This window comes from Bombina bombina, chromosome 1 (genome assembly GCF_027579735.1).
Source record: "Bombina bombina isolate aBomBom1 chromosome 1, aBomBom1.pri, whole genome shotgun sequence".
In the NCBI taxonomy this organism is placed as follows: Eukaryota; Metazoa; Chordata; class Amphibia; order Anura; family Bombinatoridae; genus Bombina; species Bombina bombina.
In genome coordinates this window covers 1,187,183,226-1,187,199,066 of record NC_069499.1, presented here as the reverse complement: position 1 = coordinate 1,187,199,066, position 15,841 = coordinate 1,187,183,226, and the positions used below count along the sequence as shown (strand labels likewise).

General features: G+C 39.3%; 1 protein-coding gene across 2 annotated transcripts in view; it reads left to right on the top strand.

Annotated features, from left to right (window-relative positions):
- ADAM11 (ADAM metallopeptidase domain 11) overlaps positions 1-15,841 on the top strand; it is a 615,610-nt gene that overhangs the window by 403,694 nt on the left and 196,075 nt on the right. For both annotated transcript variants that reach the window (XM_053699946.1, XM_053699947.1), the window contains exon 18: positions 13,187-13,267. In XM_053699946.1, coding sequence (XP_053555921.1) covers positions 13,187-13,267 — 81 coding nt within the window. The remainder of the gene's footprint in view (positions 1-13,186; positions 13,268-15,841) is intronic.

Sequence of the window (15,841 nt, the reverse complement as noted above, 5' to 3'; positions counted from 1 at the left end):
TCCCATAGAAAAAAGCGTTTACGTAAGTCGTTTTGCGGTAAGGCCAAAGAAGTGTGCGGTGCCCCTAAACCTGCAAGACTCGTAATAGCAGCAGTAGTAAAAAAGCAGCGTTAGGACCTGTTAACGCTGCTTTTTTACCTTAATGCGCAACTCGTAATCTAGTCGATTTATTGATATTAACAACTAATGGAATTTGATTTTTGCATACACTGTATGCTGTTCTTTGAAGCATCATTTAATACTAGCTGGATGGTACTGATTGATAATAAAGTTAGTGTTTAGAAATTATATGATCTATTTCATTGATTGATACCCATGTTGTGAATATGCCCAAGCCACAATATGTAATCTTTAAAGTATTTGACTTGTGTTTCCAAAGTTCTTGGTTCAACTCTCCCCAATTATCTTTTTATGCATCACATATATTAAAATATATAGTCTAAAATAAATATATTTGCACATCCATGAATATACACAAGCTCCTTACAAAGTATGACTAACAAATAGGAAATGCCTAATATGACATACTCACTAATAAAAACGGAATTGTAAGCTTCCCAAACAAGTGCAGAAGGTGCACGGCTTGTTACAAAGCTGGAGGGTGGTGCAGGTGGGAGGTTATCATTTTCTGTTATTCCTGATATATATGTCACTTCCCTTACCCATAACCCCCAGTCATTCTCTTTGCCTGCAGTGCAAGGAGGAGGTGAAGTTTTGGTGTTGGATCTACAATCAAGATTTTTTTATTTTAAAACAGAGTAGGTTTGCCCTGATTTTTCTAAAGGGTCTAGCCTTAGCCCATGTCAGTCTCTTCAGTAGGGCAATGGTGGCTTTTAAGCAATTGGGAACTTGTGGGGTACAATCTTCACTGCGTTTTCCCAAAACATGTTGCTGCCCTATTTAGATAGCCTGAGTAAGTTTACTCAGTCTTTCTGTATTTCCACAGGTCCATGTGAGGGATGGCATCCTCTCAATCCAGGTGAGCTGTCCTGCTGCCGGACAGATAAATATTGAGGTAAGTGCCAGTTTTATTTTTCTATGTAGCAGGGAAAAATGTGGCACTTATTCAGCTGAAATGCTGCAGGGACGTTTTTTATTATTCCTGTCAGGGTGCAGGTTTTTATGGCAGTTTTTGCAGGCAGTGTGAGGAGTTACTTATTTTATTGATGGCTCAGTGAGGATCTGTTTTTAGTAACAGATTATGTACTTTTTTGGGGGGTTTTATTGTTTGTTTTTAAGCCTGTTTTTCAAGAAAGATGTTTTAAAAATAAAAAAAAAATGGAAAAAAAAGGGCTTGTCAGCTTTAGGACTGCCCCTTCTAGGGAGGTTCTGATTCTGTGATGTCAGAGTTTTTTTGGCACTTTTTTCACTTCCTGTAAGAGTGAGGTGCCCATATTTCAGATGGCTCTGCTGTTTAGAATGATTCTTGCTGTTTTTGCTTCTCTGGAAATCCGGATTGTAAACGGGATCTTTTTTTTCCTCGGGTTGCAGGAACTGGTAGGGCACCTCAGTAATTCTGCTGAGGTGGTAGAGTGTTGCCTGGGGTATGTTTTCTTGATTTGGTAAATTTAAAGGGAACATTTATTTAAGAACGTTTTTTTGGTTCTGTATTATATCCTTTGTTTTTTTTGTTTTTTAAATTTGCTTCTTTTTGTATTATGGATCCGGAGGCTGTGCAGGATGTTACCTGTAGCTTATGTTTTGATGCCCAGGTGGAACTCCCAGTACCTTTTTGTTCTTCATGTATTGAAAGAATAGAAATAGACGTTTTGACCCTGAGCCATCATTAGCTAAGGCGGATGCTGTTCAGGAGCCTCCTGTTTCAGATGTGCCGCAGCTTTCTCCTCAAGCGTCCCAATCCTATTCATCTGCACATGCAGTGCCCTGCATTTCCTCTCATGCTCCACCTGGAGTTATTTTGTTATTGCTGCCCAGGTATCTACTGCGGTATCTAAGGCGCTGTCTGCTTTTCTTTCATGTAATTGGCAAGAGTCCATGAGCTAGTGACATATGGGATATACAATCCTACCAGGAGGGGCAAAGTTTCCCAAACCTCAAAATGCCTATAAATACACCCCTCACCACACCCACAATTCAGTTTTACAAACTTTGCCTCCTATGGAGGTGGTGAAGTAAGTTTGTGCTAAGATTTCTACGTTGATATGTGCTTCTCAGCATTGTTGAAGCCCGATTCCTCTCAGAGTACAGCGAATGTCAGAGGGACGTGAAGGGAGTATCACCTATTGAATACAATGATTTCACTAACGGGGGTCTTTTTCATGGGTTCTCTGTTATCGGTCGTAGAGATTCATCTCCTACCTCCCTTTTCAGATCGACGATATACTCTCAATTTACCATTACCTCTACTAATAACTGTTTTAGTACTGGTTTGGCTATCTGCTATATGTGGATGGGTGTCTTTTGGTAAGTATGTTTTCATTACTTAAGACACTCTCAGCTATGGTTTGGCACTTTATGCAAATTATATAAAGTTCTAAATATATGTATTGTACTTATATTTGCCATGAGTCAGGTTCATGTATTTCCTTCTGCAGACTGTCAGTTTCATATTTGGGAATATAAACACTTTAAGAAATGTATTTCTTACCTGGGGTTTAGTCTTTTTTCAATTTGACTACTTTTTGCAATTGCGGGTGTTAGGCCTGCGGGTGCGTCAAATGTTAGACTTTATTGCGTCATTTTTGGCGCAAACATTTTTGGCGCGTAAAAATACGTTTTTGACGCAACTTCGTCATTTCCGGCGTCATACATGATGCCGAGACCTTTCACACGGCGGCGTCATTAGTGACGCAAGTGTGTCATTTGCGGTCATTTTTGGCGCCAAAAAAGTTTACGTTACGTTGTGCGTCATACTTAGCGCCAATTTTTTTTTCATTATTTCAATACCCCATTGTTGTTTGCCTCCTGCTTTCTTTTCTATCAAGAGGTCTATGCTTTTGCATTTTTTCCCATTCCTGAAACTGTCATTTAAGGAAATAGATAATTTTGCTTTATATGTTGTTTTTTCTCTTACTTTGAGCAAGATGTCCCAATCTGATCCTCATCCTGCCTCTGAAGTTTCTGCTGGAACATTGCTGCCTGACATCGGTTCTACCAAAGCTAAGTGCATTTGTTGTAAAATTGTAGAAATTATTCCACCGAATGTCATTTGTAATAGTTGTCATGATAAACTTTTACATGCAGATAGTGCTTCTATCAGTAATAGTACATTGCCAGTTGCAGTTCCTTCAACTTCTAATGTGCATGATATACCTGTAAATTTTAAAGAATTTGTTTCTGATTCTATTGAAGGCTATTGAAGGCTTTGTCTGCATTTCCACCTTCTAATAAACGTAAAAGGTCTTTTAAAACTTCTCATTTAGCTGATGAAATTTCAAATGACCAACAACATAATAATTCATCCTCTTCTGATGAGGATCTGTCTGAAACAGAAGATCCTTAATCAGATATTGACACTGACAAATCTACTTATTTATTTAAAATAGAGTATATGCGTTCTTTATTAAAAGAAGTGTTAATTACTTTGGATATTGAGGTAACCAGTCCTATTGACGTTCAGTCTAATAAACGTTTAAATGCTGTTTTTAAACCTCCTGTGGTTTCCCCAGGTGTTTTTCCCATTCCTGAGGCTATTTCTGATATGATTTCTAGGGAATGGAATAAGCCAGGTACTTCCTTTATTCCTTCTTCAAGGTTTAAGAGATTGTATCCTTTACCAGCAAAATCTATAGAGTTTTGGGAAAAGATCCCCAAAGTTGATGGGGCTATTTCTACTCTTGCTAAACGTACCACTATTCCTATGAAAGATAGCACTTCCTTTAAGGATCCTTTAGATAGGAAGCTTGAATCTTATCTAAGGAAGGCCTATTTATAGTCAGGTCATCTTCTCAGACCTGCTATTTCTTTGGGTGATGTTGCAGCTGCATCAACTTTCTGGTTGGAAAATTTAGCGCAACATGAATTGGATTTTGACATATCTAGCATTGTTCGCTTACTGCAACATGCTAATCATTTTATTTGTGATGTCATTTTTGATATTATCAAAATTGATGTTAGATCTATGTCTTTAGCTGTATTAGCTAGAAGAGCTTTGTGGCTTAAATCTTGGAATGCTGATATGACATCTAAATCTAGATTACTATCTCTTTCTTTCCAAGGTAATAATTTATTTGGTTCTCAGTTGGATTCTATTATTTCAACTATCACTGGAGGAAAATGAGTTTTTTTGCCTCAGGATAAAAAAACCTAAGGGTAAATCTAAGGCTTCTAACAGTTTTCATTCTTTTCGTCAGAATAAGGAACAAAAACTCAATCCTCCTCCCAAGGAATCTGCTTCCAGTTGGAAGCCTTCCTCAAATTGGAATAAATCCAAGCCATTTAGGAAACCAAAGTCTGCCCCTAAGTCCGCATGAAGGTGCGGCCCTCATTCCAGCTCAGCTGGTAGGGGACAGATTAAGGTTTTTCAAGGATTTTTGGATAAAATCTGTCCAAAATCATTGGATTCAGAGCATTGTCTCTCAAGAGTATTGAATAGGATTCAAAGTAAGACCTCCTGTGAGAAGATTTTTTTCTCTCATGCATCCCTGTAAATCCAGTAAAAGCTCAGGCTTTTCTGAAGTGTGTTTCAGACCTGGAGTCTTCAGGGGTAATCATGCCAGTTCCTCCTCAGGAACAAGGTTTGGGGTTTTATTCAAACCTATTCATTGTACCAAAGAAAGAAATTTGTTCAGACCAGTTCTGGATCTGAAAAGTTTGAATCGTTATGTAAGAGTACCAACTTTCAAGATGGTGACTATAAGGACTATTCTGCCTTTTGTTCAGCAAGAACATCATATGTCCACAATAGACTTGCAGGATGCATACCTTCATATTCCAATTAATCCAGAACACTATCAGTTTCTGAGATTCTCTTTTCTAGACAAGCATTACCAATTTGTTGCTCTTCCATTTGGCCTAGCAACAGCTCCAATAATCTTTTCAAAGGTTCCTTATTTGGACGATATCTTGGTACTAGCTCAGTCTTTACATACTGCAGAATCTCACACGAATCAACTAGTGTTGTTTCTTTGGAAACATGGTTGGAGGATCAATTTACCAAAAAGTTTCTTGATTCCTCAGACAAGGGTCACCTTTTTAGGCTTCCAGATAGATTCAGTGTCCATGACTCTGTCTCTAACAGACAAGAGACGTTTAAAATTGGTCGCAGCATGCCGGCTCTTTCAGTCTCAGTCATTCCCTTCAGTGGCTATGTGCATGGAAGTTTTAGGTCTCATGACTGCAGCATCGGACGCAATCCCCTTTGCTCGTTTTCACATGAGACCTCTACAGCTTTGTATGCTGAATCAATGGTGCAGGGATTATACAAAGATATTACAATTAATATTCTTGAATCCCAATGTACAACACTCTCTGACATGGTGGATAGATCACCATCGTTTGGTTCAAGGGGCTTCTTTTGTTCGCCCAACCTGGTCTGTGATCACAACAGATGAGTCTTTCAGTTTGGGGAGCTGTTTGGGGATCTCTGACAGCACAAGGGGTTTGGAAATCTCAAGAGGCGAGATTACCAATATATATTTTAGAACTCCGTGCAATTCTCAGGGCTCTTCAGTTCTGGCCTCTGCTAAAGAGAGAACCGTTCATTTGTTTTCAGACAGACAATATCACAACTGTGGCTTATGTCAATCATCAGGGTGGGACTCACAGTCCCCAAGCTATGAAAGAAGTATCTCGGATACTTGCCTGGGCGGAATCCAGCTCCTGTCTAATCTCTGCGGTGCATATCCCAGGTGTAGACAATTGGGAGGCGGATTATCTCAGGCGCCAGACTTTACATCCAGGGGAGTGGTCTCTCCATCCAGATGTGTTTTCTCAGATTGTTCATATGTGGGGGCTTCCAGAGATAGATCTCATGGCCTCTCATCTAAACAAGAAACTTCCCAGATACCTATCCAGGTCCAGGGATGTTCAGGCGGAAGCAGTGGATGCGCTGACACTTCCTTGGTGTTATCAACCTGCTTACATCTTCCCGCCTCTAGTTCTCCTTCCAAGAGTGATCTCCAAAATCATCATGGAACAGTCTTTTGTGTTGCTGGTGGCTCCAGCATGGCCACACAGGTTTTGGTATGCGGATCTGGTTCGGATGTCCAGTTGCCCGCCTTGGCCACTTCCGTTACGGCCGGACCTACTCTCTCAAGGTCCGTTTTTCCATCAGGATCTCAAATCATTAAATTTGAAGGTATGGAAATTGAATGCTTAGTACTAAGTCATAGAGGTTTCTCTGACTCAGTGATTAATACTATGTTACAAGCTCGTAAATCTGTCTCTAGAAAGATTTATTATAGAGTCTGGAAGACTTACATATCATGGTGTTCTTCTCATAAATTCTCCTGGCATTCTTTTAGAATTCCTAGAATTTTACAGTTCCTTCAGGATGGTTTGGATAAGGGTTTGTCTGCAAGTTCCTTGAAAGGACAAATCTCCGCTCTTTATGTTTTATTTCACAGAAAGATTGCTATACTTCCTGATATTCACTGTTTTGTACAGGCTTTAGTTCGTATTAAGCCTGTCATTAAATCAATTTCTCCTCCTTGGAGTCTTAATTTGGTTCTGAAGGCGTTACAAGCTCCTCCATTTGAGCCTATCCATTCTTTGGACATTAAACTACTTTCTTGGAAAGTGTTGTTCCTTTTGGCTATCTCTTCTGCTAGAAGAGTTTCTGAGCTATCTGCTCTTTCTTGTGAGTCTCCTTTTCTGATTTTTCATCAGGATAAGGCAGTTTTGCGGACTTCTATTCAATTTTTACCTAAGGTTGTGAATTCTAACAACATTAGTAGAGAAATTGTTGTCCCTTCCTTATGTCCTAATCCTAAGAATTCTTTGGAAAGATCCTTACATTCTTTGGATGTGGTAAGAGCTTTGAAATATTATGTTAAAGCTACTAAAGATTTCAGGAAGACTTCCAGTCTATTTGTTTTATTTTCTGGTCCTAGGAAATGTCAGAAGGCTTCTGCTATTTCCTTGGCTTCTTAGTTGAAATTTTTGATTCATCAAGCTTATTTGGAGTCGGTTCAGGCCCCGCCTCAGAGAATTACAGCTCATTCTACTAGATCAGTCTCCACTTCGTGGGCTTTTAAGAATGAAGCTTCAGTTGATCAGATTTACAAAGCAGCAACTTGGTCTTCTTTGCATACATTTACTAAATTCTACCGTTTTGATGTATTTGCTTCTTCGGAAGCAGTTTTTGGTAGAAAAGTTCTTCAGGCAGCTGTTTCAGTTTGATTCTTCTGCTTTTTGATTTAAGTTTTTTTCTTTCAAAAATGAAAATAAACTTATTTTTTTGGGTTGTGGATTAATTTTTTCAGCGAAATATGGCTGTTTTTATTTTTATTCCCTCCCTCTCTAGTGACTCTTGAGTGGAAGATATGTCACTAGCTCATGGACTCTTGCCAATTACATGAAAGAAAACATAATTTATGTAAGAACTTACCTGATAAATTCATTTCTTTCATATTGGCAAGAGTCCATGAGGACCACCCTTTTATGGTGGTTATGATTTTTTGTATAAAGCACAATTATTTCCAAATTTCCTTTGTTGATGCTTTCTACTCCTTTCTTTATCACCCCACTGCTTGGCTATTCGTTAAACTGAATTGTGGGTGTGGTGAGGGGTGTATTTATAGGCATTTTGAGGTTTGGGAAACTTTGCCCCTCCTGGTAGGATTGTATATCCCATATGTCACTAGCTCATGGACTCTTGACAATATGAAAGAAATGAATTTATCTGGTAAGTTCTTACATAAATTGTGTTTTTCCCATGTTGCAGGGAAAACGCAAAAGGACATTTAAAGAAACAGTAAGTAAGGTTTCTGATCCTGAAGTGGCTAATCAAAGTATTTCCTCTCAGAAGTCTGAGGATGAAGATTCTTCGGGTGCAGTATTGCTCAACTAAGAATTAGTTTAAACATTTATTTTTTCTGTACTTCTGATTTCGCAAATGCTACTAAATGTACAGATTGGTTTGAACTTTGTCTCCAAGGATGTTGCTGTTAAGGCACTGCCACAGCTTTCTCCTTTTATGTCCCAAGCCTATATGCAGTCGCATGCAGTGTCCTGTGGTTCCTCTTTATCTCCTGGAGGAGTGTATTTGCTTACAGAAGTTGCAATCTCAGGTATCTTCTGCGGTATCTATGGCTTGGTCTGTTTTCCTTTACTTCAGGGAAAAGGCAATAGAACATTTTAAGTCTCAGATAAGAGGGTTTCTGCTCCACATGCTGCTATGCAGTAATTTCTGAGGCTGAAATCTCAGTATAATTCCTTCATCTGTTACTGAAGTGGTATCCTTCAGTTGTTTGCTTCAAAGCCTCTTATATTGTCAGGAGGTCTTGGCTGACTGGATGACACCAATCCCTATCGTTGTCTTTCCTTCTGAGTTTTGTGAACTTCTCTTTATCAGTTCTATATTTTTCTTTTCTCTCTGGAAGGGTTCTAGACGTGCTGGGAGATGTCCACATGATTGTTATAGGGAATCTGGGGATAATTCTCCCTGTCTCGCGTCCTTTTTAGGATTTCCTATCGCTATCTTTCTTGAAATGCACAGTGTCTTTAGTAGAAGGGAACTTTCTACTTTTAATCAGAGAACTTAGATCTCTGCAGAGATAATCTACTTTTCTTTCTGACATAGGTAAGAAGCTGGAAAAATTAAAATTGTTCATTTAGATCAATGTCTTGTCTTTTTAGACTTGCTGTACTAGCCGCCGGGCATTGTGGCTTAAATTTATGGTCAGCTGAGAAGCCTACCTGTGGTTTAGTGGTACAGCCTAGGCTTTATAGTTCTGCAGTTGCAGATTCAATTCTTTCTGTTTCTTCCAAATACACGCTTTTTGTTTGGGTCATGTCTTTTCGAGTCCAATCTAAGTTTTCTTCCCAGGGGCAGATTTCTCTTTCTAGAGTATCTGCAATCCAAGTAGGATGAGATGCATTCCTTGAGCTGGATTCAGGGTCTTCATCTCTGGGAGTGACAGTTCTAGTCCCAGTTTGGGAACGGGATATAGGTATTTACCTCATATATTTCATATTCTGTCCTTCAAGGTAGTTTACTTTCTCTTTTGGTTCTAGTGGGCCTGTTCATAATGAACTTAGACCTGAGATATTTATTGTTTCCTTAATCATAATCTTCTCTAGTTTTCTTAGTTTGCGCCATCCCAGTCAGACCTTTAGGTCTTGGGATATTGCAAGCTTGTCCAATCTTCTTTTCCAGGGATGGGAAATGAATCTGTAGAAGAGTTCCCTTGTTCTATCCACAAGGGTAATTTTTTTTGGTACTACCGCCACAATACCCTGAATGCCCCCAATTTTGTTTGATCTCGGAAGTTATGCAGGGTCAGCTCTGGTCAGTACCTGGATGGGAGACCGCCTGGGAACACCAGGTGTGGTATGCTTGGACCTTATTTGATTCTTTATCTAGGAGATGTCTTTCAGAGGTCAGAAAATAAAGGATTTATTCCTTTTCCCCACTCTGCAGTCTTCTGTCCGGCCAACAGTAAGCTCTAGTGACTGGTGGATAGCTTAGCCATCTTGCAATGGAGGTTGGGAGTTTAGATTTAGCTGCAGTTGATATTTCTTCTCTTTTCTGTGACCCTGTGTATGGAGGGAATTGGTCCAATGGTATTCCATGGACATCATTCCTTTTGCTATTTTCCATGACATGGAGAACTTTTGTATCTGTCTTAAAGGATAGATTTAGATCAGATGACAAGTGACTTTCTTCCGTAGTATTTTTTCAGGACTATCTATCTCCGGGCGCGGGCTTCTGGAGATATTCCTGGATGATGTGACCACGGATGCCAACCTGCTGGGTTGGTAAGCTGTCTGGGTCTTGTTTAAGGATTATGGACTCAGAAGTGTCTGCTCTCCTATTTAAACATCTTGGAGTTGAGAGCAATTTGCAATGCTCTGATGACTTGACCTCAGTCGTCCCTAGCTTGGTTCCAGTCGGACAATATCACCTCAAGGGTTTATATCAACCATTAGGGAGGAACTAGGGGTTCCTTAGCCATGTAGGAGGATTGTTCAGTGGGAGGAAGCTCACATTTGCTATCGGTCATCCACTTTCTAGGGTTGGACAATTGGGAGTCGGACTTTTAAACAGACTGATAATTCATCCCGGGAAGTGAGCATTTCCATCCGGAAGTGTTCTCTAGGTAGACCCTCACATGGGGGGTTTCAGGAGTTGGCTTCTGTGGGTGTTTCGACAGAACTCCAAGTTTCAAAGATACGGTTTATGGTCATGTGATCCGCAGACTGTCCTGATAGATGTTCTGACGTCTTGGTTTTCAGTCTTGCATACCTTTTTCCTCTGTTTGTTCACTTTCCACGAGTCATTACTCGTATTTTCAGGTGAGAGCAGCTGTGATTTTATTAGCCCCTGCGTGGCCTCGCAGGATCTGGTATCCAGACCTAGTGGAAATGTCGTCTCTCCACCTTGGAGACTCTCTCTGAGGAAGGACTTCTGATTCTTGGTCTTTTCCTTCATCTAAATCTTTGAAGCTGACTGCTTGAAGATTGGATGCTTAGTTTTGTCCAAGCGGGGGTTTTTCTGAATTTTTTATCCTTTCTCCAGGGTGGTCTGGAGAAGGGTTTGTCGGGTGGTCTGGAGAAGGGTTTGTCAGTCAGTACCCTGATGGGTCAGTCTTCTGCATTGTCTTTTTTGCTACATAAGCATCTGGTGGATGTGCCAGATGCGCAATTTATTTGTCAGGCACTGGTCTACATCAGGCCTGGGTTTGTCGGTTGCTCCCCCTTAGGGTTTTACCCTTGTTCTTAAAGTTTTGCAATAGGCTCTGTTTGAGCCTTTACTTTCCATAGATATTAAGTTGTTATCTTGGAAGGTTTTGTTTCTCATTGCTATCTTTTCTGCTTGGGGAGTCTCGGAGCTTTCAGTTTTGCAGTGTGTTTCACCTTATCTTATCTTTCATGCAGTTAGGAAAAAACCTAACTAGTACGAATAACTGTCCTAAGTGGTTTCGGATAGATATATTAATCAGAAAATTGTTCCTTCTCTGTGTCCTTATCTTTCTTCTCATAAGGAACATTTGTTGCACATCTTTGATGTTGTGCATGCTTTTATTTTCTATCTACAGGCGACTAAGGATTGTCGCCAGTTTGCTGTTTGTTTCTCTGGGAAACATAAAGGTCAGAAAGCTTCAGCTACTTCTCTTTCTCTTTGGTTGAGTAGTAAAATGTGTTTGGTTTATGAGACTACTGGACAGCAGCCTCCTGAGAGAATTTCAGCTCATTTCACTAGGACTGTCCCTTCTTCTTGGGCTTTCAAGAAGGAAGTTTTTGTACTTTCCATCATTCATACAAAGAACTCCTACATGCACCAACATAGGCTTAAATGGATTTAAGTATCACTGTTCCTCTGAGATTCAAGCTGTGTATCGTTACCTGTGCACAAATAGTCATGTGGTACATAAGTAGCAAAGTTTGTATAATCAATATTTATAACGATTATGTAAATAATTTGCACCACCAACTTAGATCCAATTGTCGTAAGCACAGGCACAGGCACTATTTCACTGACACGGTAAAAGTTACAACTCTATATACAATCAGCATACACCAAAGGACTGTACCTGGATAATTTTCACTGTTGATGTCCCACACCGGAAAAATACATGTACATATGTCTGTCATGCAACCAGTCCTACTCACCGCAGGAAGGGTGGATGTTGTTTAGACCCGTGTCTCTCGTCTTACAACTGCTAGACGCTGTGCACACCGGCTCCTCAGCTCGTTAATTGCACGCTGCAAAAGCAGCTATCCCTCAGAAATAGAGTGTTAGATTGCAAATTCTTCCATATAGCGATTCTCATACGCTGGTAAGTAACAAAGTAATTCCAAGCAAACAAGTTAGAAGAAATGCAGGCTTCACTGTTGGGAGTATTTGCGTAAAAAACAAGATTTTATTTCATCCTTTTAAAAGTTAACTTTCAAGCACACTTCATTAAATTTACCCAGACACACAGGGGTTAGAGCTGCTCTCCTTGGAGAGTGTCAAGTTCTCCTTGGAGAGCAGCTCTAACCCCTGTGTGTCTGGGTAAATTTAATGAAGTGTGCTTGAAAGTTAACTTTTAAAAGGATGAAATAAAATCTTGTTTTTTACGCAAATACTCCCAACAGTGCAGCCTGCATTTCTTCTAAATTGTTTGCTTGGAATTATGAAGTTTTTGTAGATTTGCAAGACTGCAACTTGGTCCTCTCTGCATACTATTTCCAAATTTGATATTTTTGTCTTAGCTGAGGCTTTGTTTGGGAGATAGGTTCTTCATGCAGTGGTGCCTTCTGTTTAGGTTACCTGTCTTGTCCCTCCCTAATCATCTGTGTCCTCTAGTTCCCACTAGTAATTGATGATTCCGTGGACTCACCATATCTTAACCAAATAATAATTTATGCTTACCTGATAAATTTATTTATTTCCGGATATGGTGAGTCCACGGCCCACCCTTTATTTTAAGACCGTTATTTTTAACTAAAACCTCAGGCACCTCTACACCTTTGTGTTATCTTCTTTTTTCCATTTTCCCTTTGACTGAATGACTCGAGGTTATGAGTAAGGGAAGTTTATAGCAGCTTTGCTGTGGTGCTCTTTGCCTCCTTCTGCTGGCCAGGAGTGATGATATTCCCACTAGTAATTGATGATTCCGTGGACTCACCATATCCTTAAAAGAAATAACTTTATCAGATAAGCATACATTTTTTTTTTCAGTGAATGGAAAGAAAAAAAAGTCACGTCTCCAAGCACTTTTAAATAGAGAATGACTACAGGCCTAGTTGAGAGAGGGAAATACTATTCTGTCTATCTTTAACATTGGTTGGGCTAGTAACTTTTTTCTCTTACTAACTCCTGGAGCAACTTCAAGGGGGCACTATATTATTATATTACTACGGCTTTAACTTCTGTGCAACAACTTTATTTTAGAGACGTTTTGGTGTCTCTCACCTCTTCATTAGAACTTAAATATATTCAATAATGCAAACCTTGATGAAACACATTAGGTTCCACAGAAACACAAGTAGTGTCAAGTTCAACCTATTGTATCTTCTGTCAATCCTCTTTGTATTCTATATTTTGTTAGAAAATTACTTCTATATTTCTTTGTAGTATGAACCACGAGGGACTATCTGCCGTGGGCCAGTTAATGAATGTGATGTGCCAGAGACTTGTCCAGGAGATTCCAGTGTGGTAAGCCCTAATGGGTTGACTTATTTTATGTGAGGGAGAATACAAATTTATATAAATATACTTTTAGCAATTTGTTTGTTTTATCAGCTGTCCCATGTAAAAGGCTTTCTGAAACTCTTATGACAAAGCGTAAAATAAATACCTAGTGTCCCCACTCTTTCTGCAGACGCATCTACGTTAGCCAATGGTCACACATCTCCGATTTCAGGACCTTTAAAATGTTAAGTAAGCAGTCAAGCTTTGGATTCTATCTATGTTTAATTGGAGTTACAGGGTATGTTTAAACTAAGAAACTATTCTACTGTCATGTTGATTAAAAAAACATAGAAAAATACTTTAATTCACTTTAATAAATATGACATTTTTGGAAGAACATTAATGATAGTTTATATGTACTTCAACTAGTAGGGTATATTGACATAACCGGGCTAAGGAGCCAACCAGAAAATGTAGAATTACTGCCATAACATAATAGCAACAGTATCTAATGACTCATTTTTGACAATAGCATTTTAAAAGCACTTGCATAACTATTTTTAGGTTTGTAAACTTATTTTTGGTTAGGAGAAAAAAAAATGCTCCTCTGCATTAAGTTAACCCATCACTGACGTTTAAGCCTACCTGCCACTCATCTGAACCCCGCGTTAATGTTCACCCAAAAATCTGTAAATCCTATCCACCATACCAATAAAACTCCAACTTCTATTGGCCTTATCCCCATCCCCATCTCCATACCTCCTCTTTTTTTTCAGAGCTTTTATTCATAGGATCTGTAGTACTACAACAAAAGAAAAATAATTTCTAAGGTGTTGCAAGTCATGCATCAGATAGAGCATGTCATTTTAAGACACATTTAATTTTACTTCTATTATATACTTTTCTTCTTTTAATAACCTTTGTTGAAAAAAGCATATATACAAATCCTCATCAGCAGCTATACACTACTGGGAGCTAGCAGCTGATTGGTGGCTACACACGTGTCTTTATTCGCTCACACTTGTCTCTTGTCATTCTCTCACATATTAGAACATTTTCTTTTTGCACTTATACATCCCTTTACGTAAAAGGGACATTAAACACTTCAAGATATTAATATAAAATGTTTAATTGTATGTAGTAAAACAACTTTGTAATATACTTTCATTATTTATTTTGTTCCCTTTTCCTATAATTTAATTCTGAATATCGTGGGCTTCCCACATTCCTGTTAAACATGGAAGTGCAGACACAGCTGTAATCCACAGTCATTGGTTGCACACTCTAGTAAGCCTTTTATAACTGTCCCTAATTGGCCTTAGCAGAAAAAGAAACCTAAGTTATAATATGGTGGCGCCCAATGCTTTATGGACATTAGAATGTTACCCTTATTTTTTAATGTTTAAAAAAAACTAATGTAATTTAAATAAAACATGTATATATTATTCTCTGGCTAATATTTGAATACATTATTATGAATACATAATTCTATCACTGATTGGCATGCATTGTTATTATTATTATTTATTTGTATAGCGCTGCCAAATTCCGTAGCGCTGGGTACAATGATAGGGGTATACAATGACAAGGATTTGTGATAAAATACAAAACATAACAAAACTATACAAATCTAGTACAGGAGGAAGAGGGCCCTGCTCCGGAGAGCTCACAGTCTACAGGTTTAGGGTGCAAAGACATAAGGTTGGGGTAGCTTGTCACATCGGTTGTAGTTGCAGCAGTGAGTCAGGCAGTTCATTTATTAGTTTGGTTCGGATGAGGGATGGAGGAGAGATGGTAAGCCTCTCTGAATAGGTGGGTTTTCAAGGAGTGTCTGAAGCTATACAAGGCTGGAGACAGTCTTATGGAGCGGTGTAGAGAGTCCCAGAGGACAGGAGCAGCACATGCAAAGTATTGGAGTCTTGTAAATATAGATTTGGGTATCATCAGCATATAAGTAGTACTGGAATCCAAAGGAGGCTATATGTTTTCTAAGGGAGGATGTATAGAGAGAGAAAAGCAAGGGGCCCAAGACAGAGCCTTGCGGTACTCCAACTGAGAGCGGCATAAGATTGCAAGATATGTTGTTAAAGGAAACTGAAAACGAGCAGTTTGAGAGATATGAGGCAAATCAGGAGAGGGCTGTGTCTTGGATGCCAAATGAATGTAGTATTTTTAGGAGGAGAAGATGATCAACTGTGTCAAAAGCAGCAGATAGGTCAAGTAGAATTAGTAAGGAGTAGTGGCCTTTTGCTTTAGCTGATAACCGGTCAATTGTTAGTTTAGCAAGAGCAGTTTCTGTTGATTATTTAGGGTGGAAACCAGATTGTAGTGGATCAAGTAAGGAATTAGTTGTGAGAAATTGAGTTAGCCGATTATAGACCAGTTGTGCCAATAATTTTGAAGCAAAGGGAAGTAAGGAGACCGGTCGATAGTTAGAAGGTGTGGAGGGGTCAAGCGAGGGCTTTTTTAGGATTGGTATGATTGATGCATGCTTGAATGTAGGTTGGTAGTGGGCGGGGGTAAAGGCAGATGTAGAAGTGACCAAAACATGTGACCCGGAACAGAGAACGGCAGCATCTAGAGAGGTTGTATACTGGA